Here is a 27,803-nt window from a genome sequence, read left to right as displayed (position 1 = left end):
CAAAAATCACATCATTTTCTTTGGAGCACCAGCTTAGTTAGGCAAAGGAAAAAGTTAGATGCTATTTCATGTAGCAAGCACTAATGTGTTTTATTCAGCATGTACTGAGGAATGTTTGCTTATACTAAAACATGCTTAACTTATTTCTTTAAATGATATTGAAGACCGTACAGCAACATTCATCTTCACATACTTACTTACCACATACATATTTTCTCAAGATGGAAAATTTAATCACTTTCGCTTTCTAAAATGAAAATTGTGATATATACAACTATAATCTTAAAATTAAAAGTGAAAACTTTATATGTAAATAATGTATTTGGGCAACTATAAAGATATTTTTAGGAAATTCTTTAAATGTGAGATTGTTTGGCTCTTCCTACTGAATTTTTGCATTATTTCATCATTTTTATCATAAATTTGGATACCTAATCTTAAGATTGTAATCTTATTGCCCTTAAATATCTCATTCTGTCATTTTGAGAATCATTTTTCTATTGTACTTTTGAAATATAGGCCTAAGAAGTTATAGATAATGACTTTTAAAATAATTATTTTTGTCTCAGCTGAATTTTTAAATCAAGTAATGATTAAAACACAATGTTGAGATATCTCTCCATTAGGTTATGATGCCTTTATTTGAATTCCTATTTTGAGCAATAAACATTACTTTTTCTCCAGGTATCAGACATGCTTAACTGTCTCAAAATTTGCAAAACTTTCTAAATTCTGGAGATTTTCCTGCTTCTATCATTGTGCTTTCCCTAGAAAACACTTGTCTGTCATACTTCTAAGCCTAAGCATGACTGTCTAGTCTTTTTGTGTAAGTTTAAGGGGACATTTTTGTTTTACATCATATATTTTTGACAGCTACTAAGTGAGAAACATAATAGGAATAATTAATGTGTGATAGACAGCCAAGGTGGATGAAATGAATTCATCATTACCTGGCTCTACTTTGCCCTCTTCATGCCCAAACAAGGATTAGCTGAAGTGCCTCCCTGTTTGTGAGGAGAGGATATAACTCCTCTCTCCTGATCTCTGGATAGAAGAGAGAGTGTCTTCTGCAATAGGGAAATAATTATGATCCCCTAAGAATGATGGTCACTCTTCTCCTCTATTGGGATTTCTTACAACACAACCAAGAGCCAAGAAGAATATTATTTGAACTTCCAAACACACGCATACACTCACAACTTTTGGAATGTGTAGCATGGGCAAAATTGCAAGACCATATCAATCCCACTAGGCAGGAGGTGGGAGAAGCCTGGCCACATGCATATGAGGATGTCTAAATTAACCTTTACAACAACATTAGCTTCCTCAAATATAGGGGGATGGGGTAGGGTGGGAAGTAGGAGGGCAACAAATTTAATAATTCTTAGAACATATGAAGATTGAGTTTCCTCATCAGGAACCAATAGCAAGGACCATCAAATACCTACTGTGATAAGATCAGGGAGGCTCTAACACTGTTTATGACTTTTAAAGATACTATAGGCACTGAAGAAATTTAGAATTTTACAACTGGGAAAAAATCTTAAAAGTTATTGAGCATAACCACCTCCTTTTTTAAAGGCAATGAAGTCTAGAGAAAGAGTAAACGATTTGCTCATGTTACAAAGCTAATTTAGTGGCAAAACTGAGTATTCTGTGTGCAGTTTCCAAGCTCTTTCTACCATGTCACAGATATGACTCATGGGCCCACCCTTGACTAAAGTGAATGTCCTAGAGTGCAACAGTCCTGCCTCATTAAGCCAAGGATTTGCTCTCATTTGGAGCAACTTTTAAGGAATGGCATTTCACTCCAGAGATTTGGTGCCTATCCTAGGAAAATGGCTCAGATACTGATATAATCTCTCATCCCCTGCCCCAGCCACCACTACTAGCATCATCACTTTCTTCTAATACACTGGACTAAGAGTTCTAGAATGTTTGCATTACTTATTTCACAAAACAGTTATGAGGAATATGCTATAGAAGAAGTGTATTTTGTTATTTTTGTTTGTTATAACGCCAAACTCCTTACTTTGAATTGGAAACACCAAGAATATCCTAGAATGCATTCTGGAGGGGAGCTTTGGTACCCAGAATTAGTCCATTGTCAAAGCAGAACTCTGAATAATATCGGATTAAAGTCCTCTGGACCCTAAGCAGCTATAGACACTACAAACCAGGAAATTTCCAAGGGACCCCGGAACCTGAGGGGATATTTATAATTTGGAGAGAGCAAAGTCCTAACTGTCCACTAACTTCACTAGAGTTTTCCATACATAAAGAGCTCTTCTGCGTTTCTTTGAACAAAAAGTTCAAGGGTTGGATTGAGATTAATTAGAAATCCTCTTGCAAAGATGGTAGACTCTTTAAATAGTCTAGGCTTTGTAATGGGGCACCAAAGAGTTGGTTGTAATTATTCAGTTGGTTTTGATTGTCTCTTTACATTGATCAAATTAAACTGTTCAGACCTCTATTTTAGGTTGCCTCTGTGGGTGATCAATAATATTCCCCTATCCTAATATTTTATCACAATGAAAATATATTCCTGTAAGAAATTTATTTAGAACCCAAGAGATACTAACTATTAAACAGTGAAGATGAATGTCCACTTATAACAGCATGTTTTAATCTTTTTGTGTGTTATGGACCCCTTTGAGAATCTAATGAAACCTATGAAATCCTTAAAATAATGCTTTAAATGCATAAAGTAAAACCCTGCATATTAAAAGGAAACCATCTACAAAATGAAATAATTATCATTTTCTAAAAATTTTAATGAGCATCGTTATACTCCCCTTAACTGGTCTCCTATATAAACTTATAGAAGGACAACTTTGTTTGGGTAGGAGTAAGAGAGAATGAAGCCCTTCTAGATGCACTATGTAACAGACTGCAGTACAACATGGAAAAGCTGAGTGTGTGCATGAATTTTCTGAAGCTCCAGAAAGAGACCTGGACAGTTATAATTGGTAATAAACATGTCTTTTGAGGTGGAGCTCTGGAGAGAAAATTGGGTATAACTGAAAGAATGCAACCATAGGAAGCTGGAGGCACAGTTCTTTCACTGTGACTTTGGGCATTGCTCTGGGTATAGGGAAAGTGAGGAAGAATTGACCTACTTGAAAGTGAAGAAGAAGGGACACAGAAAGGAGAAGAGGAGGGCACCAGTAACATACCTCTCCTCAATTTCACCTAAAATCAACCCTGCTTCCTTCTTGCCATGACCAGGAAGGGAGTTGGACAAAGCATTTTTAGGAGTTTTAGAAAACAAATTTCAATCATGTGCTTTAAAAATATAAACTTTGTTCTCTGGCTAAATGATTCCTCATAAACTGCTGGCGGAGGGACAACCATAATTTTTTTCCTAAAGTTTTTCCAAGTAAACGTCCAATGGTGGAAATTAAACAGTGAAAGATAGTCATTGTTTTCCCTAATCAATTTAATTTTTTGTTTAAAAAAAAGGCTTCATTTCAGGCAAATCCTTAGTTGAAAAGTACAGAAATAGTTTGTGTTAAATTGAATAAGATGGCAAAATCTATCCATAAAACAAAGGGTAAACATATCTCTATCCACACAATGGTATTTCATTGTTGCACATAAATGTTGACATTGGCATTATCCTTCTAATAGTAGCTGACAAATTCAGTTTTAAGGTTTACAATATACTTCATATACATTATTTCATTTGGAACTCCCAACAGCCCTGTGAGTAGATTCTAAAGCCATCATGATCTCCATTTTACAAATGAGGAAACTAACGTGCAAAGAGATAAGGTGATGTCTATTTCGGTACCAAAAGAAGAATTTGAACCCTGGACTCCAAAGCTAACACTTAATCCACCTCAATATGTTGCCTCTCCTAACATAGCTCTTCAACTCAAATATTGGGGGGAAATATTGCCCTATTTTAATAATTTATAATTATGGAAAAATCATGGAGCACAAATTTGCCTGTAGAAGGTTGTGGGACATTTTGAGATTGGGTTTAAATGCAGTAGATATAGACATGAATGCTGCTGTTATTTATGCTTGTTTCTGCTTTTTCCTCTATTAGATAGCCCTACCCTGTACAAACTTTTGAAAAACAGATACACAGTTATATCCCTTAAGTTCATTAGAAGAAATTCACTGGAGTCATCTGTAGCCTGCAATCTTAAAGTCCTGGATTATAAGGCAACAGAATTTCCCTAGGTAGGAAATAGAGTTAAAATGAAATAATAATAAGGGAAGAAGAGTACCTGCTTAAACATAGATCCCAAATCCCAAAAGGACAGGGTACCCAGATGGGTCTGGTCCTTTATGGTAATCTCTCAAAGTTTCTTGTTTTCCGTCTTGCCCTCTTTTCTATTCTGACCCTTTTCAGGTTCAATTCCTGTGCTGAAATCCCAGCTTCATGACTCTCCTTTGCTTTTATCTCTTAGAGAGAGAGAAATTAAGTTGTGGGAACTTGGCATGCTCAGAAACTATTGGCAGATTTTGCCTTCAAATAACAAGATTTTCTGCTCATGTCATCTCTCACCTACCTCTCAAAACAAACAAGCACACACACACACACACACACACACACACACACACACCTATTCCTGTATTTTCTTGGTCAGTCAAATCATGAAAGAATAGAAAAATCACTGCATTTGGTGTCAAATGGGCCTGGATTCTAATCCTGGTTCTATCTGGTACTGCCTGTATGAATGTGAGCTCATCATCTTTGTACTTCAGTTTCCTCATCTATAAAAGGAAAGAGTTAGACCTGATGTTCTCTCAAGTCCCTGTCCAGCTCTAAATCTATGATTCTATGAAGAGATCATCTGGAAAATTCCCATTAGTGGATGGATATAGCTTCTCGTTTGGACCAGATAAGGTGTTAAGAGAACACCATCCACTAGTACTCATCTGTTCCTTCCTCATTTAGAAATGGACTGAGAGAAGTTCAGAAGTCCAAGGTCTTCCCAAAATATAACTGAGGAGGAAAGCCAAAAGTCCCTGAGAGTAAGACTTCATCATCCCTGGAAAAATGAAGTGTAAAGTTGAAGTGACTGTCTAAATAATCTCCATGTCCTAAAACTATCATTTTATAATTTGAGAGGAAAAATAAAATAAAATTGAGAGTAAGGGCTCTGGGTAGAAAAATTAACTTCTAGCTTTGGTTATTTAGGTTCCCTTTTAATTGATCAAATTCATTCTATTCAGCCCCCTCTTTAGTTACCTATGTTGATGATCAATAAAGCTCCTAAATCCTAAAGTATTATCACATTGTAAAAGTGTTCCTGTAAAAAGGCTTATTTAGAATTTGAGATAGAGAAAGATGGCAAAAACCTTATGGTAACTTTATTCACTAAACATACCTTTCCTTTTTGGATTTGACTTTTCCTGGGCATCTTTTATGAAATGCATGGCCAAATAGTTTGCACAGGTACTAACTAATCAGTAAATCAGAAATTCTAAGACTGATTCCTCGGAAATTAGGTACAGCCTGGGGAAGAGGACTGCTTCTGATTGCATGCATATGGTTGTAGAAGCTTTTGAACCCAGTCCTATTTCTATCACCTAAATATGAATCATTTACTTTTTCATAAGGAAATCATGGGAGATGTCATCAAATTCTGAACTTATTTCCCTATGAAATTGAATAGAAAGAGAATTCAGATCATCTCAGTGTCTTTTATCCATGATTAAAAAAAAGTTTTAGGATTAAAAAAAAAAACTACCCTCCTATCATCTAATGAACAGAAATATGTGCTAACTTTCTCTGGTGTTGGGATGGGAAGTTGAAATTTTATTTTGTTTTTAACTGGATCAGGATTTTAATTTTTAAAGATCCCCAGTCTGCTTGTGTCCTGGTCTAACAAAAACAAACAAAAAAGTCCATGCCTAAAAAGGAATGACTTGAAACATTGACTGTACATTTATTGACTTTTACTTCTCAAGGCTTCTCGGGTAATTTTTGAAAGAGTTACTCTTCTAAAATAGTTCTGCTTGACTGATTTCTCAGACTATAATTTTCAGTTTATGAAAATCAGGTATTTATTCCATAAACATCCACAACCATTGTATCTTAGGGGAGGAGAAACTGAAAGGATTACAAAGAGGCAACTTAAGGTGACAAACATAATGTATCTTCTATGGATGCTAATAGAAAGAAGATGCTATGTATTCTTTTCATAGTTGCCACTTTAGACCTCCAGAAACCCACAAACTCACAGGACACCATTTCTAAAGAATCAAAAGGGACAAACTAAGCTCTATTATTTCTAATCTATATGCATAATATTAAATCTAAAGACCAGTGTTGACTTTGAAAGGCACAAATTCTGTCTATATTTAAGTTGCTAGACTATCCATAATCTTTCTATCCTTCTAAAAACAATGGCACTATTTTCACTGACATACAATTACCCATAACAAAGTAAGGAAAATGAGAGAAGTTGAGTCTCAGTGAAAGTGAGTCTCAGTGCTAAAACAATCAATGAGTAAAGGAGAATGGGAGGGAAGAAAAAGTAAGTTAACCATTCAAGAGGGAAAGTTTCCTTTGACTTCTTGGTGTTTTCTAATGAAAAGGGTGGTATAACAACCACTACCAATAGAGTCAGAAGTCAGGAAGGCTTGAATTCAAATTTTACCCCTGACATTCCCTACTCAGGTGACTCAAGGCAAATTGCTTATCTCTCTGTGCCTCTGTTCCCTAGACTGTAAAAAGGGGGTAATAAGCCCCTCCTTCTCAGGGTTGTTATGAGGATCATATTAAATAATACATTTTAAAAAGCATATTATGTTATTATATTAAGAAGTTGAATACTTGTATACACTGAAAAAAATGAGGAAATAAAATTGTCAAGCACCATTTTCTTCAGAGTCCTCAATTTTTCCTCCCAAGAAAGAACGCTATTTCAGTAATCATTCAAGATATTCAAGTTACAGCTAGTGAGATTGTAGAACCAAAAAGCTCCTTCTTTCTTTAGGCAGAGGGTTAGACTAGTTAATCCAGAAGTTTCCTTCCCTAGAACCTATCAGAGTGTCAGAGGGAATATCCCCCCTTCAGAACACCCCGTGGCCCTTGAGGACATTTTTATCTGTTCACTAGGAGCACTTTCCAGCCTGTGCGTTTGGCCGCCTGCTGGGATGCCTAAGCCTCAACAGCTGCATAAACGGGCCGTGCCCCAACCTGACCTATCTCAGAGACAGGTCAGACCAGTGCATGTGGGGATAAGAAAACAACCTTCACTCCAGTGGCAGGATTGCCAAGCTGCTCCAGCAGCTAGAAATACACGAAGAGGGGCTCCCCATCGATCCTCTCAAATGGTGTTTTTCTGTTTTCCTCCACAACTTTTCTAGACAACGACATATGGACATGTTAAGTACAGGGAGATTCCCAGAATCTAAAATTCCCAAAACAAGTTAGGGATTGAATGAATAGGAGGATTGAATCTAAAGAGAGTAACTAGACATACGAAAGTGGTCAGTGGGCTACAACAATAATATATTGAAATGCCTCTTAGTATTTCTAGACTCGGGGGCTAATGGAGGAGAAAAATATTTTAAAAGGAGATACTTCAAGAGGAATCGCCAGGAAATGCAACTCCTGGGTAAAAATAGAGCAAACTGAATAAAACATCTAACCAGAAAATGCAGGAAATTGTGTGATGAACTAACTCATAAAGCTAAATAAAATTTAATAAGAAAGAATACATGGGAGAATCAGAAAACAGAAGCTGTCTACCTGATGCCCTTTTCCCAGCACTAAGGTTAATTTAGCACTTCAAAACAGAAAAGTTAATTTAAGAAAAGCATTAGTTTTTGAGTAAAAAAAACCCAACAAAACAGGTCATTCAGGGCTATAATTTTCCAAATCACAATTTCTAATTTCATGAAATTTGTTTTTAAATTTTCATTATTTTCAAAGCAAATTTAATCAATTCTTTTAAAAAATATCATTGCAAAGTCACTTTTTTCATTCAATACAAGTGGCCATTTTTCCCCCTAGGGATTTTTAAAAATCACCATTAGTTTCATTTTCAGATGAGTCAGTTTCTTCTGGATATAGGGCACAAAGAAAAATTCAAGTGTATACTGTTAGGTCATGGCCATAGTAGAAGTGACTAAAATACAAAGTTGAACCCATTCACTACAGCCTTCTGTGGACCCAGAGGTACCAATCCTGTTCTTAAAACTTAGAAATGTGCCTCTAATTAAATGAACTTATTGATTGGGGGGGGGTCAGATGCAAATCAGGTGTGGTTATGGGGTATATTCCCACATATAGAAGAAACATATTTCCTTTGACACTGTTGACATGTCAGTCTGAGATTTTATACTATAGTTATATCACTGGAAAATATCTGAATGACTTCTTTCTTGTACAACATCTATGTTAAAGTAGATCCTAGGTAAAAGGAAAACATTTATATCTCCTTCAACAACTAATAAAATAATTCCATATTTACTGAATAATGGATAAAGAAAAGGGAAGGGGTACTGCACATATGCTAAGAAGATGAGATCAATGAGATGGAGATAGACTCTAAAGTCTTAGCGAAAAAAATAGAAATTTCATGTTTAAAAAAATTCTGACCTATAGGAAAATACCTCATACACATATTCCTTGTTAAAAGTAACCTACTGGTTGTACCAGCAGCCTATTTATAAGAAGTTCTCTATTTCCTCTACTATTTAAATCCTCTAAATAGCTAAGTGTTGTCACTTGGGATTAAAGGCACCTTTGCCTGTCAGTGCTCTCAAGAGTATCCATTCCTACTGGGTAAGAGTTAGGGAAAAAATTACATTATTAAAGAGAGACAATGAAAGTATGATACTAAAGCTCTGAAAATAGTTTTCCACTAATTTAAACCTTCTGGAAAGTAACAGCCTTATGTGTAAATTTAAGAATTTCCTGAGTCTCTTGGTAGCATAAATCTCATATCCTTGTGACCGTGCATTTTTATCGGTTTGTTAATAGCCGGATCAATCCTGAACTGGATTGGTTCCCAATGGGAAATTCCCTTCTTCTAAATGTGGAGTTTGCATAGGAGTTTGTAGCTTCCAAGGTTAATTTAGATTGAATAAAAGCCTTTAAATTTGAAGAAATTCTCTACTGAGTTAAACTGACCAACATAGGTTTATGGTTTTGTTTGTTTGTTTGTTTGTTTTTTGGGTGGGTGGGTGGAGTCCAGTGGTCATTGTTGTCAGGAGTATTTTAGCAAACAGGTTTTCCCTCTTAACAATATCCCAATAAGATATTTTATATTACCACCATAAGAATGAAGGCAAGAAAATGTACATTACTTTGATTAAATCGCTGCAATCTACTGCAAAGGTATCATAATATCATAGATTTTGAGCTGGAAGGAAATCTTCAAGATCATCAACAAGTGGCCTCTTTTTTACAGATGAGGAATTGAGACCCAGAGAGGCTGACATGTTAAAAGCAACACAGGTAATAAGAGAAAAAGACAGCATTTGAACTCAGGTCCTCTGACTCTAAAACTAGAATTCTTTTCATGACATCGGGTCAGCTGCAAACTCCTGTTTCACACCACTGAAGTCATATCTATTCCTGGTCAATCTGATCAATCCAACAAGCTTTTTAAAGTGCTACAATATACAAGACACTGTGCAAAGCCCTGGGAATTCAGAGACAAAATGAAAAATAGACAACAGTCCCTGCCCTCAAGAAGCTTACATTCTACTGGGGAAGTATATATAACATGTCATCTTCAGGGCTCTGAATCTTCATAGAGTAGCTATTAAATATCTACTCTGTTCCAGGCACTAAGTATTTGAGATACAAAGAAACAACAACAAAACAAACAAGCCCCTGCTCCCAAGAAGCACACATTCTAAAAGCAGAATTATTGTGCAAATAACTCCATTCAAATAAGGTAAAGAGAGGATAAAAAAGATTATTAACAGAGGGAAGAGAATTGGGCAATTATAAATATCTTAGAAAATATCTTTCTAGAGAAAACATACTATGAAACCCAACTAAAATCCTCACATATTACAAAGGTTCTCTAATTTAAAAAAAAATTGTTTTAAGCAAAAAAAATAATAAAATTTTAAATTATTTTTGATGTGAAAACTTGTTTTGAGATAAAGGAAAACATTACATAGTTGTAAAGCTTATCCTTCCAACTACTTGTCCAAACATCCCATTTACATCTAGCTTTGACAAGTCAACTTTGTATGGCTTGCTGCTGAAAAGGTCTTTTGAGGGTAATACTAACCTGAATTTGGATGACTTTGTCAGTAGTGATAACTATATGAAAATGGGAAGTAATTAGATCCATTCTATTCCGTAAGCAACCTAATCACATCATGAATAGTTTTACGGGAACTTCCTGTGACATTCTTCTGGTGATAGACACAGATCTGACTGACTAAGCAACCTGCAAATGATAGTTGATGGGTGATGGCCTGTACTAAATGTTCAGCTCAATTCTCTAAAGCATAAGTTAAAATCTGGCTTTTTACCATGGAGTGCAAAAAATGTTGGCTCTGGAATCACAAAATCTGAGTTCAATTCCCAGCTCCACTAAGGTTCCTTCAAACCCTAAGTCTATGATCCTAAGATTCTTCTGAACATTTAAATGAGTGAGGAAAATCTCATCTTCCTTAGATGGAAAGGACTCTACTTTGTTCTGACTTTCAGCAAATATTGAACAGTGGGGGAATAACTGGATAAGAAAAGAGAGGACCAGATATAGCCAGAAAATTCTGGATGCAATATTCCAAACCCATAATCCAGAGATCAATCAAAACACAATGCATTTTAAATACGTAGCTTATTTCCTAAATTTCACTTTTTTTTTTTTCACAAGGCAGTACATTATAATGGAAGGTAACATGATTTGGGGTAAGACTACCTGTATTTAAATACTGTCTCTGCCTCTGAGTCTCTATATGACTACGGACAAGTCAATTTAACTCTGTGGGTCTCTGTTTCCTCCACTATAAAAATGAGGGGGCTAGACGAAATGATCTCTATCGCTTCCAAATCAAAATCTATGATGCTGAAAGTCCCTTAAAATATTTGTCGAGTGAGAAATCTCTAACAACTCATTTCACTCTTTTACTTACTTTTTAAGAGAAAGGATTTGATGACAGCAGTATAGTCATGAGCTCTTCTTTCTTAATTCCACCCTAGAGCACCCTCCCTCAAGGTTGAATCTTGGAGTTAGAATCTCCTGCCTTATCTAAACACATATTCTGTGTTTGGGGAGAGGGGCTGAGTTTGACACCATTTACTATGTTAATACATGAAATATTTATATATCAATTATTGAGAGATGCTGTGTGGCATGGTTCAAAAAAGGAGGTGGTAAAGCCTTGAATTTAAAAGGAGGAGACTTCCTGGGTTTGGATCTCTCTTTGCTGAGTGGCAATGGGCAAGTCACTTAAGCAAACCTCAGTTTCCCTGTGTAATAAATGGGAATAATAATGTTTTTTTTTAAACCCATATCACTTCACAAGGTTGTTAAAAGGATCAAATAAGATGAGAATAAAAATGCCTTATGAACTTTAAACTGTAATTGTCAAGACCTATTCTTTCTTTTAGTCTTAGAGAGTGGTCAGTCTCAGAGAGATCAAGAAGTCTCCTTAACTACACAGCTAGTAAATGTGAGAGGCAGAATTTAAACCTAGGCTTTATATTGTTTCTTCTGCCAGTTCATTTACTAATGTCCCTCCTTTATCTCACCCCACCCCTGTACTCAGTAAACTCCAAGACTTCCCTATAGCCTCCAGGATCAAATCCAAAATTCACATATGACATTCAACATTACCTAGGCCTCTCCTACCTTTCCAGTCTTGATACACCTTACTGTCTGCTAAGTACTCTTCTGTTGGGTGACACTGACCTCCTGGCCATTCTGAGAACAAGGCACTCCATCTCTCAGCTCCAGCCGTTCTGACTGTCCCCTATGCTTGAAACACTCACTTTTCATTTTAATTTCTAGGCTTCCCTGAAGTTTCTGCCAAAAGTCCCTCTTCTACAAGTAATTCCAGTGCTTTCTCTCTGTTAAATATTATTTATTTATTCTGTATATAGCTTCTTGGTATTTATTTGTTTGTTGTTTCCCCTATTAGATTGTGAACTACTTGCAGACAAGAACTATCTTTTCCTTCCTCCCTCCCTCCCTCCCTCCCTCCCTCCCTTCCTTCCTTCCTTCCTTCCTTCCTTCCTCCCTCCGTCTCTTTGTCTTTCTTTCTTTCTTTCTTTCTTTCTTTCTTTCTTTCTTTCTTTCTTTCTTTCTTTCTTTCTTTCTTTCTTTCTTTCTTTCTTTCTTTCTTTCTTTCTTTCTTTCTTTCTTTCTTTCTTTCTTTCTTTCTTTCTTTCTTTCTTTCTTTCTTTCTTTCATATTCCTAGTCCTTAGCCCAGTGCCTGGCACATAATAGGCACTTAATACATGTTTAATATTTATTAATTAATTGACTGCCTGTCAAAATACGATATGGGTGCATAAAATGCATCAAAGCACTATTTAGATGCAACAGTGCCTCAAAGAGGCATTGGAGCACAGAGAACTGGCAAAGGAGTCAGAATGACCTGAGTTTAAATCCTGCCTGACTCGTGCTGCCTATGTGATCCTGGGCAAGACGCTTAAACCTCAGGGCTCTAGACGATTCTCTAAGATTCTGTGATGAAGAGAACTTGCCAAGGTGCTTTTGTAGAGGGAAGTCCTTCACCAAGGAATTTCACATACCAGTGAAATCACTTATCCAGGTACTCTCACTCTCCCTATTCATCATTGACACTGAACCATTCTAAAACTCTTCTAACTAACTTTTAGCTGACTAGATTAGGTGTGGTCTTTCAACATCACATACAGTATGACTAATAGAGATCTTGTCACTATAAGGAGTAGAAAGACAGAAGAAAAAAAACCCAATATACCCTCTCAAATAAAACAAAAACAAATCCTAAACACAAAAAAACCCACATATAGGTGATAAATAAGCAGAAACAGATAGGAAGAAACTTTACAGATTTTTAAGGTGCAAGTAGCTAAATTTTTAATAGAATCTGCTATTAGTTTTACAGTTTGATTCAGTATAATCTGTTGAATTTTTCAAATTAAGCAACTTGCTGAGAATTTCAAGAGAAAAAATGCCCTTCAAAGACATTTATCATAACAATAAAAGGACATATTCAAATGTACTGAGAACTTTGACTCAAATATTTGACATTTCATTTAAAAGTCAATATTAAGCCAGAAAAATCTGCAAGGAAATATTTCTTCTGGCATTCAATATGTTAATTTTCATTTATGTGATGCAATGTAATATTTTTATCCTGATGGCACCATATAAATTCAAGTCCAATTCAGTGGACAATTAAAAGTTTATCTTGTGCAACTGGGAATAGTTTACTCCTACTGTAATTCATAGTGGTCTACTTATAAATGAACTACAACTACATACATACAAACATACATCTACTTCTCCATTACAAGGAGTAATAAATACAAATGAGAATCATCTAAGCATCTATAAATAAACAAAGGAGGGAAACACATGGAAGAAAATGTAGTAAATATTGTTCTCAGTTGCCTGTGAGTTTAATTATGTGCCATATTGTTTAGTAGAAAAAGTGGAACTCTAAATCATACCAGGAAGACAACTTAAAGGAAATTTCGTTAGGGGTTGTTGTTTTTCCCCCATGTATGTATTACTAGCCCCAAACCCAGACTACATTTGATGCTTAATGTGCCAATCCAGCTTTAGTTCTAAACATGAAATAACTATATGTAATTCAAAGCATCTTGGGAATATGTGTTTCATGATTGCTACAAAATGGAAGCGGTTCATTTACTGTTTCTTAAAGATCATTTAGCCATTAATCCAGAGAGGTTTCCGAGGCACAGAAAGCTTCTCCAAGACAGATAAATTGAAATGATCCTACTTTGATCTCAGTGGTTAAGAATCAGTTACAATGGAAGAAGAACAAGGGGCAGAGTTACTGGCCTTTTAATTTGTAACAATAGTATCAACAAACAACTACTTAATCAATATTTGGCCAGGACACAGAAAACTTCCTTTTCAGATTTTAATTCCCAGTTGTAAAACAACCGCGGAGCAACCAGTGAGATAAGGCATTAAAATGACTTCTTAATTGCCTTTTAGTGTCTCCTTAGTAATGTAGGTACATGCCTTACAGTTCTGGAATCTATTTATCCGCATAAAGAAATTGCCTGTCTTAGCAGTAGCACCACACAACTTAAGCATCTCCACACATGCCTCAGGTTCACTGGTCAGAATTAGGGGGGTTGTTTTGTTTGAGGGCTTTTCATTCTCATGATTTCCCCCTAGCCTTGCAGAGTTAAGGCGCCTTACTTAACAGTGAGGGAATGGGCGCACTTCGGAACAAATTAGGGAAAATTCTTCCCTGCCTGACACTTAAGTGTACATTCCTTTCGTTAGCAAAAGATAAAAACCTCTCCTGTCAGAGCCTACGTTTAAGACTTTAAAATTTAATTTCACGCTTACTGCATTTTCCCTCTCAAAAAGTATTTGTTCGTAGATTTGAAATGACATTTATATGGAAAAATTTGTATCCAGTAGATTTATTGCTTAGCATTTCATTCAGTTTCTCCTTAACTAAAGAGCACTTGCTAGTTCTACTTCATTTCTCATCCCACTTTTATTACTTCGCCCTAGGGACTCTTAAATGATCTATCAGCGTGAGTACAGCTACTCTCTCGCAAACCCCAGTCGTGTTCCAGTGCTATCAATAGCCAAATCAAATACAAAAATAAACATCTAATTTTCAAGCATTTAATGAGAACATTTGCATGTTCTCAACTCCTAGAAAAGAAAGGAGTGTACATGAGTTGACCAAAAGATCTTAACTTTCTTTTTCTTCTGTTTTAGTTAAACTCCATTCCTTTCCCACTCACCCACTTCCAAATTCTACAGCTAAATATTGCCAAAATTCCTACCAGTCTTCCAATTCACTTGCAAGTCTGATATTCACATCTTGAAATTTAACGTGTGCTCAATTTAGGAATTCAGTGATGTAATTATTTCAGAGAAAACTATTCTTAAAAGATAACGTTGTAGTCCAAATGGAATAAACAAACCGTAGATTTAAAAAAATGACTTGTCTACTTTGGGGGGGGGGGGGAACCTACGGGCATGAGCATAAAGTCATTTCCTCTATGATTTTAATCTGTAACAGCCTTTTCCAAAATGTCTTCTACACATAAGCGTGAAAAGCTAGCCTTATAGTTCCTTCTATTTAAGTAGTGCCCTACTAATTATAAAATTGAGGGAGGTTTTTATTCCCCTAGTAATGAAATATTTAAAAACACTTTTCAAGTATTTTAAACTACCAAAAAATGCCACCTCAAGCCAAATACCACTTAGGTGGTTATTTTTCCCCTCTGATATTTCTTGAAGCAATTGGATTTTGCAAATGAAACATGAAGCGAATAAGTACTTTATTGCTCAGATTTAGGAAATTATAAATAAAACAAGGTTGGTTTTTTTTTTCCTTTCCTCCCCCCCTCCCCCCATTGTCAGGCCGTGAGATTTGAAGTGAAAGTTTTAAAAGTAAACAGCCGAACGCATCCTTGTTTGGGGTCCCACAACTCTGGCAAAAAAAAAATTGTGTCAAACTCTTTTGCTAACTTCATGCGCGCGCGCGCGCGCGCGCGCACACACACACACACACACACACACACACACACACACACACACACACACACACAACAATGAAAGTGTATCTCCGACCCCAATCAAAACATCAATTTGGCAATCTAGCCTTGCTCCTTCCCCCTCCCCCAACCCAGGAGCAGCCACTTCAAAGCCTGTGCAACAAGCCAGTAATTGTAACATTGCATCTAAATATTTAAGCTAGAGGCTTGTTAGTCGCGTGTCCAGTTTACAGTCGTCATCTGTCCTCTACTTCCATTACAGCACAAAGTAAAAATGTTTCCCAAAACTCACAAACAGGAAAAGCGTCACCCTAGCTGCTGAAGGAGGAGGAGGAGGAGGAGGAGGAGGAGGAGGAGGAGGAGGTAGTGGTGGTGGTGGTGGAGGAGGAGGAGGGGGACGATGAGGAGGAGGAGGAGGAGGAGGAGGAGGAGAATGAGCAGTTTCTATAGACTGGTCACGGCTTTTGTGTTAAAGGCTTTCTTTAAAATAAAAAAAAAATAGAGGGAGGTCGCAGAAATTTCGCTAATGTGAGCCTGGGGCAAGAATAAGAGGAAAAAAAAGAAGGGGGGAGGGTTGCGTCTAGATGAAAGTGAGAAGTACATAAAGGAGGGAATTGAGTCGGCTTCGGCCGGTAGAATTAGCAGAGAGCAGTTCTGCGAAAGAGAAGGGGCCGAAGGCGGAGCGGCCCTTTGACGCAGTGCGCATGACTGGGGGCACTGGTCCATTGTGACTGCGCCTAAGGGCCAATTCCGCTGGGCTGGGGGAACAGAGGGGCCCATTGAGCTCAGGGCTGTGGATGTCATCCTGAACCGCTACCGCGGCGGCAGCCAGCGTCTCATCTCTCCATCGCGGAGACCCAGCGGCCAAGCCTCTTGCTTCGGCCCGAGTTAGCAAGAGGGAGCCTCAGGCTTATCCTCTACAGCCGGGGCAGCCAAGGCAGCTGGGCTCCAGAAGGCAAAAAAAGCCGAGGTTTCCCTAGCCACCCCCTTCCCCACCTCTTCCTTGCTCCACCCCCATCCTTTGCCCCAGCCCCATCCCGGCTGGGAGCCAGAATAAAGTGGAGAGAGAAGCGCCGAGGGCCGGCTCGAGCCGAGCGTGCGCGACCTTCTGGTACTGCACCGCAGCGTTTACCCTGCTGCGGCCTGTTTAAGAAATGTAGGGTATGGGGATGACGTGGCTGCCTGAAGTTTTGACACCTTTTAACCCACCTGATGTCTCGCCCTCCCACTCCTAGATCCAATGGTATCTCAGAGACATAGTAATTGGCCAATGAAAAATCGAAACTTGGTCTTGCTACCGACCCAGGCTTTAAAAAGAGCAGATACTAGATAATAGACTCAAAAGTAGTAAAGAATGAAAGCAGAATAAATCCTCACTAACTGCAGATACAAGACTGAAGAAGGTAGCCTTGAGCAAGCACCTCCCTTCGCTGACTGTCAGACCATCCAGGTTACTTTATAAATATTTGCTGTTTTCCGGTTGGACTAAGCCCAATGCCCAGAACGCCCCTCTCTCTTCGTTCTAATTTGGTGTCCAGATATTGAAGAGAAAGTGTTTGGGTTCGTTTTGATCCTACACCCTGTTTTGTTGCCATTCCAGTCCTGGCCGCGACATCTCTAGCCATTTCCTCCTGGGCTAGGGAGGGGAAAGGCGGGGATGACTCAAAGATGCAGCTTCCCTGACAACCCCAAATTAAATTAGGCTTTGGAGCCTGAGGTGTGTGTTTGCGTGTAACAATGGAGAGGGTTTTTGTTTTCCTTTTTATCCTTCTTCCAGAGGACTACTCTGGTTTTAAAGGACGGCCATAGTCTCTCTTGAATGGCAGCCGGCATAGCTAGAAGAGTAGAAAGACTAGAAACATTTTGTAGGTGAAAATAGCCACTTTTTCCACGGTGGAGAGTCCATAAAACTTCTTGGAGCAGCAGCTATTGGGGCTCATTGAATAATTCATCCCTCATTGCAGGCCCATAATGTCTATTCTGGGCCTTTTGTGGAGCTGTTTTCTCTTCTTTTCTCCTTGAATTATAAAAAGGTTGCCTTCTTTTGTTCACATCAAGCTGCTGCTAGCTGAAGCTTTGTCTGGGCAAAGCTAAAGTGTGAGTTTCAATGGACTCTACCCTCTTTGTTTTCCAAGTTCATCTCCAAGTGTAGATTGTGTATAGAAGGCCTTCTTTGTAAAAGCTGGAAAAGTTGTACAAATGTTTGACCAGCTCATTTGGTACTTTTTGTCTCCTCTCTTCTACTGCCTATGTGCAGAAAAGGGCATTCTAGAGAGCTAGGGGGGCTGCCAGGAACAAGTAAGGACCAAAGCACTGGACACTGAGAAGCTTCTCTTGTCCTTTCCTTTCGACTCCCTCCCACTTCTCTCCTCCACCTTTCCTTTCTTCTCTCTTGTCCCTCTTCTCTGATATCTCTGTTCTCTTCACCTCTCCCCTCTCCTTTCCTCTTCTTCTCTCCCTTTCCCTCCCCTCCTTTTTTCTCCTTTCTCTCCTCTCCTCCCCTGCCATCCTCCCTTTCCTCTCCTCTCCTCCCTCCCTTCTCTACAATGCCTTTCTTTCATCTCTCTTCCTTTTTCCTCTCCTCTTCTCTCTAACTAAACTACAGAAACTGCAAAACTATTCTCCTCAATCTAAAGATAATTGTTCTTTTGGTTTTGTTTTCTTTGCTTAACCCCCTTCCTACCCCCCCAACCCCCACTGTATGGCAGTAATAAAACCTGGTCACCCTTCTCAGTAGCCAGTAAAAGCTCTGAGAGACAGGCTACATAGAAGTTGGAAATGAAAGCAAATTTAAGGCTGCTCATCAATTTTGCCTTGGTTGAAAAAAAAAACAACAACCCCCAACAACAAAAGCAAGCAGCAAAAATATATCTTCCTCTATAAGCCTGAGGTTTAATTTAATTTACACTTATTCTTATAGAGATTTTTGAGCATCTAGCCTCCCCATTTACACCAGATAGTGATCCTGATTTGTAGTCAATCTAAATGTATTTTAGGTTGCCTTTTAAAATAAAAATTCCATTAGTTCATATGGAGGTTGGGCTGAAAGGAAATGGTGCCTGATGAAGAACTAGAAAAAGGACAGAAAGGTATCCTTTTAGCTGCCATGAGATAAGTATAACTCTGGAAGAGTTGTCTGAATGAGAAGTTGTAATCTCAGCTTCTTCCAGAAAGATCACATACAAAAAATAATGGGCATTTTGTTGACTAATCAAATGTAGAGGTAACAATCTATTGAAAATAAATCTCTTGGACTTTGCCCAAAGTTTCATCAATGAAGGAGATCCCAGCTCATATCTCCTAGCCTAACTTGCAAACTGAGGAAAAACCAAGTGACAGGCAGGCAAATGAAAACTCCAAGCCACACAAACATTCCTTTCCACCATTCAGCTCTCTTGTAAGTAAACTGTCTTGTGGAGAAGGAAGAAATGGGGGAAAATTCATTTCTTGGTGATGAGCTCTTTATTGTAAAGTGTCTTGACAAATCTTAAGCTAAAAGTAACAGAATCTACTTGTTCACCTAACTCCACCCACTCTTTCCTCTTTTAATTTTAATGTGAATATTTTTCTTTTTTTCATTATATTAGTGACTCTAAATAAGTTAATATTCTTAAAGTCATTATTAGATAAATTTCAGCATTTAGGTACATCTAGAAAAGTCCCCTCTTCCCTTTGATTTTTGCAAAAATACAACTAATAAGATTAGGCTTTTTCTCAGATTGATCTTTAGTACTACATATCATAGGCAACATCCTGTACTCTTCTATAGAACTAGAAATCAAAAGCTGTGCTATACATGAGAATTATATACCGCATTTAACACTCTTGAACACAACACATTCTGTGTAACAAAATAAAAAGCGAACAAATGAAATAGAATAATTTAAACCTCAATAAATGCACAAGGATAATGTAGGTGAATGTCCCTAAAAATTCACTTGGGTTTGTGCTGTTCTTTACCCATTTGGAGTCACTTCAGAAAGTTATTTCTCCTCATTCCCTTGCCTTCTTTCTGCTAACGAATCCTCTCTGTCTCTCTCTCTCTGTGTGTCTCTCTCTGTCTCTCTCTCTGTCTCTCTCTCTGTCTCTCTGTCTGTCTCTCTCTGTCTCTGTCTCTGTCTCTGTCTCTGTCTCTCTCTCTCCCTCCCCCCCTTCTCTCCCTTCCCCCACTTCTACTCCATTCCTCTCTTGGAACTAAAAATGTACTGAGACATTAGACATGGGCTTTCTATGCCCTTATTTCAACACACAAAAATACTTCGACAACTTTAGCCTCACATGAATCTTTACCACTGGACCACCAGGCTCCCTAAAGCACCTCAAGAAGGATCCACCAACAGCGCACTATCTCCCGACACTCTACATGGGAAGCAAGACAAGAAGATGGGTGTAGGTCCTCAAGATAACAAACACCACGTTGTCAACATCAGTGTCTTGATCATATTTTGGACAGTGATAGGATATGGAGAGTGGGGAGTACAGGAATATAGAGCAGACGCGGAGGAGTGGAGAAAAGAGAGAGGATCGCAATACACCTTTCTTTTTTCTTTTGAGTTTACTAATATGTGTACTGTAACAAATAATGATAAGTAATGGCCTTCCCACGAAAACCGCCCTAAAATATACTTAGAAGTAATTAAAGGGGGGGGGGGGGAAGCGGGCAGGCAAACAAACCGTGAATTCCCAGTTCTTAGCCTCCCAGTTCCACTAGTGCTCAACAGCAAAGAAATTCGTTCCTTTACCTCTTTCACTCAATATTCCATCAATGCTGTGTTTGGTCTTCTTTTCGTTCTCTTCCACTTCCTTCCTTTCAATTTCTGCATCTTCTTCCTCTCCTTTTCCAAATTTACTTCTCAGGATTCGGCTGATGGAACTCACTTCAAGGGGGGGGAAATGGAAAAGTTGGAACCCTCTCTCTATTACTGAAGGGAAATATTTCTCAAATGCTTCCCCAGGCTATCTGAAAACTGCTTTAAAAATCTCGAAGCCTTGTCTTTTAGGATGTTCCTATCTCTCAGTGAAATTACACGATCACCTGTCTCCCCCATCCCCAGAACCGATTTAGAAGAGCTTATTGTGCCCCCCAAAAGCAATGCAGTGCCAAGTTGAGACGCCAAACTACTACATGCTCTTTAACTTTCGAGAAGCATTTCCCTCCACTCGAAGGACGATGGTCCAAGTGCCCAGGCCAAGAAATAGCCTTCCAACCAGATAATTCTGTGGAGCAGAGAGTATGAAACTACCGTGTTGGTTTCAAGAGAATACCACAGAAAAGTACATTTTGTTAAAGGGCATGAAAGGTTTCGATTTCAACTCTAGAATAGTTTGCTATTGTAGAATCAAAAGAAAAATGCATTCTCCTTCATTTATTTTTTCCAGATTCCAGTCTGGTAAACAAATCCATGCTCTGAAATATCTCTTCTCGCAGGGAGAAGAAGGGGGAAAAGTAGTTTCCATTTAATTAAAAACAAACTCTCTCTTTCTCTCCTCCCCTCTGCTCCTCTTTCACCTCCTCCCCCAGTGGAGACGCCCCAGCTAGGGGACGGGTTGCTCTACATCTTCCTTCCTAGACATTGAAAAGTCTCCGGTGGCATGTCCCCTATTTCCTTTATGAGGGGTTACGAAAACATTTGTTTCTTTTTAAAACAGACCATCAATATTAATAAACACTTTGCCTCCCGGGTCTCTCTCCTCCTGTGCCTAGCCTACAGGCAGTCTATTTCGTGGCCGCTTAGTAACTTCTCCCTGCGGCTCTGAGGAGCAACTAGGCTTCACAAGATAAAAGTTATTAATATCCAGGTTTCCTAAATATTTCCTGACCCCCGGGAGCCAGCTCCTTATTAGAAGTCCCCTCCCCATCGCCTTGCCCAATTATCTGTACTAGGCAGTTACTATATGAACCAAGCAGGAACAGGGACTGGAAGCTGGGTGTGAGAGAGATGTATGTGAATGGCTCTCGATACCTGAAGGAACGGTGTTTCGGTCACAGACCGCGTCTTTGAGCAGCTTATCTCGAATTTCCCAGCTGAACATGCCTGGATTCTCTCTTTTGTATTCCTCGATTTTCTTCTCAACGTCAGGCGTTGTCACCTGCTTTAATAGAGCAAACAGAGGAGCCATAAAGCTGGTACGGTTGACCGCTGAAAGGGTCTAAGGACTACTGCAGCCTTCACAAATGGGCTTCAAATGGAACCTCGAACTCTATCCCTCGTTACCTGCTCTAGTTCCCTTGACAAGTTCGCTCTTAGCAGCAAAAAATTAATCGACCCTTTGAGAGAATTTTCTTAGGAAAGGAACTGAGCCAGAGGCAAAGAACAGCACCCCAGACTCTCAGAGTAGTCCACTAGGCTTAATGAAAGGGTGGGACTGTAAACTAGCAGTAATACTCCGAGGGATTCCTGACCAAGACCCATCTTTTGGGGTCTTGAAACCTGAAACTAAATAACTGGACTGTGGAGAGATAGCCTAAGGAAACGTTACTCCTAGAAGCTTCGGTCTTCTTAACTGACCGAGAAATAGTGAGCAAAGTGGGTAGCTACATAGTTAAGAGACTGTTTCCCTGATTTTTAAAATTTCTATTTGATTTTTAAAAGAATCAAGGGATAGTCGAGGGAAGGAAGGACACAGGATCTTCATTTCCCTCCAAATATCCGGGAGTTCTGGTATCTTTCTCCTTGAATTTGCCTTATTTCTCCTCTTGATTAAAACTAGGCTAAATATCCCCGTATCTTGGTTTTATTTTAAGAATAACAAATGAAGATTCTCAATATCATCCCTCACTCAAAAAACTGCAAGTTTCGGTGAGAAGAAAGGGAAGGGGCGGAGGATTCCATAAAAGAAACGGGAAAGTGTTCTGAGGTTATAGCGGGGAATAGCTCTTCAACCTTTCATCTGCTTGTTTCAACGTCACCTGGATTTTCTGTCCTTCCCCACCCCTGGACAGTCATAGACTCCAACTGCCAGACACCATAAAGTGAAAGCGGGCCGGAGAAAGTAGGGGATTTGAGAGGTGGCAGAACGGAAGAGATGTAGGAGGAGTCAGAGAAAAGCCCTCAACAGGTAGGCCTGCACGGCTTGCACAGTTTGGAGCCGGTGTATATTAAAAGAATTTATACATTGAGGTCTCGACAAAAGTCCAAACTCATTTCTTGTCTATGGGGATAACACTGTTCTCTCAAGACTTAATCCATGAGAGAGAGAGAGAGAGAGAGAGAGAGAGAGAGAGAGAGAGAGAGAGAGAGAGAGAGAGAGAGAGAGAGAGAGAGAGAGGGCGAGCGAGCATGGAGCACTTCTCTCTGGATTTAAAACTATTTGCATTGAAAGTCTACCGAGGAAAAACTTCTTCCCCCTCTCCCTCTGCTTCCAACCTCCTACCCAACACCCAACCCAAAGAGAATCAAGCCAAGACGGCAGCAAACTTTAGCTGGGCTAGAATCCTCACCTTGGGTTTACTGCCCCCGATGGCCCCCGGTCGAATGGAGCCCGTCTCCTGATACCTGCACAGGATTTTGGAGACGCAGCCGTGGGACACCCGCAACTGTCGAGAGATGACACAGGGCCGGATGCCATGGTGGGCCATCTCCACTATCTTGTGACGGATGTGGTTGGGTAGTGGCCTGCCATTGATAAAAACGCCACCGAGTTGGTTGACTCTACCCTGCCCTAAAGGAGTGGACACTTAGAAAAAGAAGGGAGGGAAAGGAAAGTAGAAATGTTATTTAAAATGAGAACCAGAAACAAAACCGTCTTACAATACAACGTTATACGGTCAGCATTTTACAAAAACTAGAGGCTAATATCAGTGTCAATATATTTGCCTTTCTAGCACTCTGAACTATTTTGACCCAAGACTTTCTCCTGAATGATTAGAACTCTCAAACACACACACACACACACAACACACACACACACACACACACACCTACACACCTACACAGGCATACACATACACACACTGGTCTTATGTGAAGTTAGTATATAAAAAAATAAATTGCTTTTCCTTCACTAGAGGGCATTTGGAGGATTGGCAAGTTGGGGAAAAGATTTGGGAAATAGTTGCTGGACTTCCCCCCCCCCCCCCAGATCAGAATATCAGAGAAGATACCCTACAAATGAAGACCACTGGTCATTGTCTTTTCTCTAACAAAATAAGCCATTTCAGTCCTTCCTTTCTTAAAAGACTGGACTATCTGACAGTCCTTGGAAGTTTGGGACAGTGACTGGACCATTGGAGGCTTAAAATTATCCAGAGAAAGACCAAATCATCCTACAGTTTTTCACCTGTTACACTTATTTTTCTTTGCTTGGAGTTTTGGAATTGAAGAAACAATGAATTAGAAGTGGCTTAGAAGAGACATATGATACTGGGGGGGTACTCTATAGAATATCACATTATATTATACTACTGTTGCCTTATATTTTCTCCCTTTAGATTATACTACATTGTATTATAATGATAAATGATGTGAATGACACTTCCCTCAAAATTACACTACATCACACTTCTTACAAATCATGCCTATGGAAACTAATTTCTAAGAATATTTATTATATCCCATCCCTGATGGTTTTACTTAAAATATTAGGCAAATATGATTTCCTTAAAAGGATGTAAACTATTTAGGACTTAGGGTGAATTTAAAATAACAAGAACTACAGCAGTGATGGAGATAATGACAACAAAAACATTGCCTTAGGACTACTGGTTTGACACAAGATGCCGAGAATGAGAAGACAGCCCTGATCATTCTCAGGCAACCCCTTCCCACACATTTCAGAACTGCAGCAGCTCTCCCTGTCTTCCCGATTCAAGGAAGATTTATTTAGCTTTAGAGCAAAGCATTTCCCAAACATCACCATCATCATCAACAACAAAAAGTGGATGGATGGGAAACAACTGCAATTAATTTGTAACAAATAAATGTGTGTAAGCTAAAAACGCAGCCTAACCTTGCTTCCTTCCTCTACTGATTAATTCCAAAATTGTGTTTTGTTTGTTAAAAAAGAACAACGCAGAACTGAAAGCAAGAAGTATCGGAGGAAACACACGTAGACTGAGAGCTTTGGAAATTCTCCCTCTTAAACTCTGAGGCTTCTAGCCTTCGATTTGGGCCAGAGGAGGAAGGGGCTAAACTTACCTTCTAATGGGAATCCGCTGCGAGGGTAGTTTTGTCCGGGAGCTGGTCGCATCATTCTGGGGACAGCTCCAGCCAGAGTTGTCATTTTGGAGACAGCTTCACTTTAAAAATTGTATCCAGGTGAAGGCTAAAGAAAGAGTAGAGAGTAGCTCTGGCAATCTAGAACTCCGGCGAATCAAGCAAGCCCCTCCCCCTCCGAAAAAAAAATAAAAATTAAAAAAAAGTGAAGAAGAGAAAGCTCTCTCCCTCTTGTTTTGTCGCCAAGATGCGATCTTTCTCGATCGAAACGCAAAAAGGAGAAAAGGATGAGTGAGAGAACAAAAGAAAAACCGAACCAAACCCACGACAACAAAGTTTTGTGCAAGTCTGGGGACGTTGCACCAGCCGGTATAAGGCGACTTCGGCCACGGTGTAGGGATTGGCACACTTTGATACGAAACGGGGGAGGGGATGTGGGGAGGGGGAAGTGATGGTGGCAGGAATGATTTTCTTCCTGTTGTTGATACAGAGTGAAAGGAACTCGGCTCTGGAGTATTTATTAGTTCTTTCACCCAAAGCTCGATCAGGAGCCCTGAGCTGCGATTGGCCAACCCGGAGACTGTCCCGTCTAGAGGATACAGGAGCTGATTGGGTGAAATCCGCAACTTTCTCTTCTCATCATTACAATCAAGGCCTCAGTAGAGGAGGGTGACCCAGTCCATCGCTTCTTCCCTCCATAAAATGTCCTTTCAGAGCAAGATGTGGACAGGATAAAATGCAAAGAAGGGGAAAAGGAGAATGCCTTGGAAAGCTAGCTGCTGAACTCTCTCTCTCTCTCTCTCTCTCTCTCTCTCTCTCTCTCTCTCTCTCTCTCTCTCTCTCTCTCTCTCTCTCTCTCTCTCTCTCCCTTTCCTCTTTTGGCACCGTGCCACTTGAGGGAAGCTATTATAATAAGAAGGCATCCACGACCCTCACAATTTCATCAAGTCAGTTCCCTCTAGTCACCTTTTCTTTAGACTGGGGTTGTAAACGTGCAGCTGTTTGTGTGATTCCTTGGTCAAAGAGTGTGGGACAAACTAAAGGAAAAGTTCAGTCTGTGTGCTGATAAAGTTCTTTTGTTTCCTCTGGCTGGGGGTGGAAGGGGGGGAGGAGGCCGAGGGCAGTGATGGAAGTCCGAGGACCGGGATGGGGGGGGGGGGGTGCAGGGAGAAGGAGGAGGAGGGGGGATGGAGATAAAACAGTCTTCTCTCTCTTTAAAGCTAAAATCTGAAGGAAGGACAGACTCTAAATCTAGACGTATAGATATAGAATTAGATTGGAGAGATGCACCTTATATGTTAAAGTTTTGCTCATGAGCGTTTGTTCTCAGGAATTTATTGTAGTATTCAAACTAAACCGCGGGGGAAAAAGAAAAGGAGTTAAGTCTTGGCTAGGAGCTGAAGTGACCACAGCAGGATATGACGCCAGGAGTGTTGTAAAGACTGTCTGTCCTTAAAGAAGGTACTATTGTGCATGTCCTTTTATTTATAACTTGGTAAGTGCCAGCAAACTCGCCTCCTTTACACTCTGAAGTGCCAACCCCGCGCTCCACAGTGCGCTTTATTTGCAAAAGTCTATTCAGAAACTGTCACTCCCGAGCCTCAAGTTATTCAAGGCCTTAATCAATCAAAAGGATGAGAATCGTTCAGGTTTTCCCCTTTGAAATAAAGGAAACAATGAGTTCTGGGCTTAAAGTTCTCCCTTTCCTTTTACGATTTTTGAATTTTTTCCTTTGCTCCATCCCCCCACCCCTTCTCTCCTCCCTCCACCTCCTTTGACAGTTTTTTTTTAAACGCTAGTTCTAGTTCCCCACCCCCTAATTAAGGCAAAACCATAAGGCGAGATAAATATCATCCAAGGATCTGGGGATCTGTTTAGTGGGAGCGATTTGTCCCTTTAAAAAAATGGCAGAAATGGAGAGCATCATAAAAAGACTCATCTTACACTGGGATCAGAAGAGGAACAACTATGATTTTGAGCGATCTTTCTCCGGAGATATTCAAAGGCCTACCCCCAGCTAATGACACCATTAAGAACCTAAGGGTGGGGGGTGGCTGGGGCGGGGAAGAGATAAAGTATTCCTTATTTCCATTCTGGAATTATATTGGAAAGGAAGAATCTCCAGAGACCCCCGAAATCAATCATGCCCACTGTAGACTTACCATTTTCAAGGGAGGAGAGCAGTTTGTAAAAGTTTCTAAACAAGGAAAAGTACCCCCTCTCCCATTGTTTTTTTTCTTGCTCATGGGACTACAGGGGATACCTTATTTGTTGAGTACCGAACAGAAGAAACCCAAAATGTCAAAGATTCGATTTTAGCCAGTTCCTCTGGTTTAGAAAAGAGAGATGCTAGCGCTAATCGAAGTTAATCATTGCAGGTTTAGGGGTGTCCGCATATTTATAGCCAATGATTAAAAATGCATAACAAAATCTAAAAAAAAAACTGTGTTAATGAAAGGGAACCACAAAATCGTTCTTTATGGTTATTTTATAGACGTGTTATTCTAGACGAATCCCCAACAAGACAAAAGCGGTTTGCAGAGTTGAGATAAAGTGTGGGGTTTTCTGTGTTTCCAAGAGGAGGCAGATTGGAGCAATGAAGGTCTTTCTTCTCACTCTGATTGCGAGGGGTATCTCTGAATTTGATTCCTCTGAAGTTATGACTCCTTTGCCAAAAAGATCCTGGGAACCGTCTTTTCTCGCAGACTAAAATTAAATCATAAATCGAAGTCACTAAAGTCTAAAGTGTCTAGCTTACATAGCTCCTTCCTCCCGCTCCTTTCTCTCCTGGCCGGAAGAGCCAAAAGTAAAAAAGAAATTCTGAGAGATGGAGCGGGGACTGGCTAATTTTACTTTCCCTGAAGGTTTCGAGGCCCTGTGTGGGCGGGCGTGTGTTTTCAAAAGCGCCCAAAGATCTCTTATTTTAAATAAAATGCTCACACTTAAAAGAGTTGGCCATCCCATCCTAAAAGAAGTCGAAAGCCACACTGGGATGCCA

At 39.4% G+C, this 27,803-nt stretch overlaps 1 protein-coding gene across 2 annotated transcripts in view; it reads right to left on the bottom strand.

The window, feature by feature from the left end:
- PAX3 (paired box 3) overlaps positions 1-25,307 on the bottom strand; it is a 115,047-nt gene extending 89,740 nt beyond the window's left edge. The window contains exons 1-4 of one of the 2 annotated variants that reach the window (XM_001365770.4): positions 24,788-25,307; positions 23,092-23,327; positions 21,614-21,743; positions 20,393-20,527 (exon numbers count right to left, since the gene is read on the bottom strand). In XM_001365770.4, coding sequence (XP_001365807.2) covers positions 20,393-20,527; positions 21,614-21,743; positions 23,092-23,327; positions 24,788-24,872 — 586 coding nt within the window. In that variant the 5' untranslated portion in view covers positions 24,873-25,307. The remainder of the gene's footprint in view (positions 1-20,392; positions 20,528-21,613; positions 21,744-23,091; positions 23,328-24,787) is intronic. The other variant, XM_007502206.3, reaches the window with a different exon arrangement.
- Between the last annotated feature and the right edge of the window lie 2,496 nt (positions 25,308-27,803).

Source organism: Monodelphis domestica, chromosome 8, assembly GCF_027887165.1.
Source record: "Monodelphis domestica isolate mMonDom1 chromosome 8, mMonDom1.pri, whole genome shotgun sequence".
Taxonomy (NCBI): Eukaryota; Metazoa; Chordata; class Mammalia; order Didelphimorphia; family Didelphidae; genus Monodelphis; species Monodelphis domestica.
This window is presented reverse-complemented; position numbering and strand designations above follow the sequence as displayed.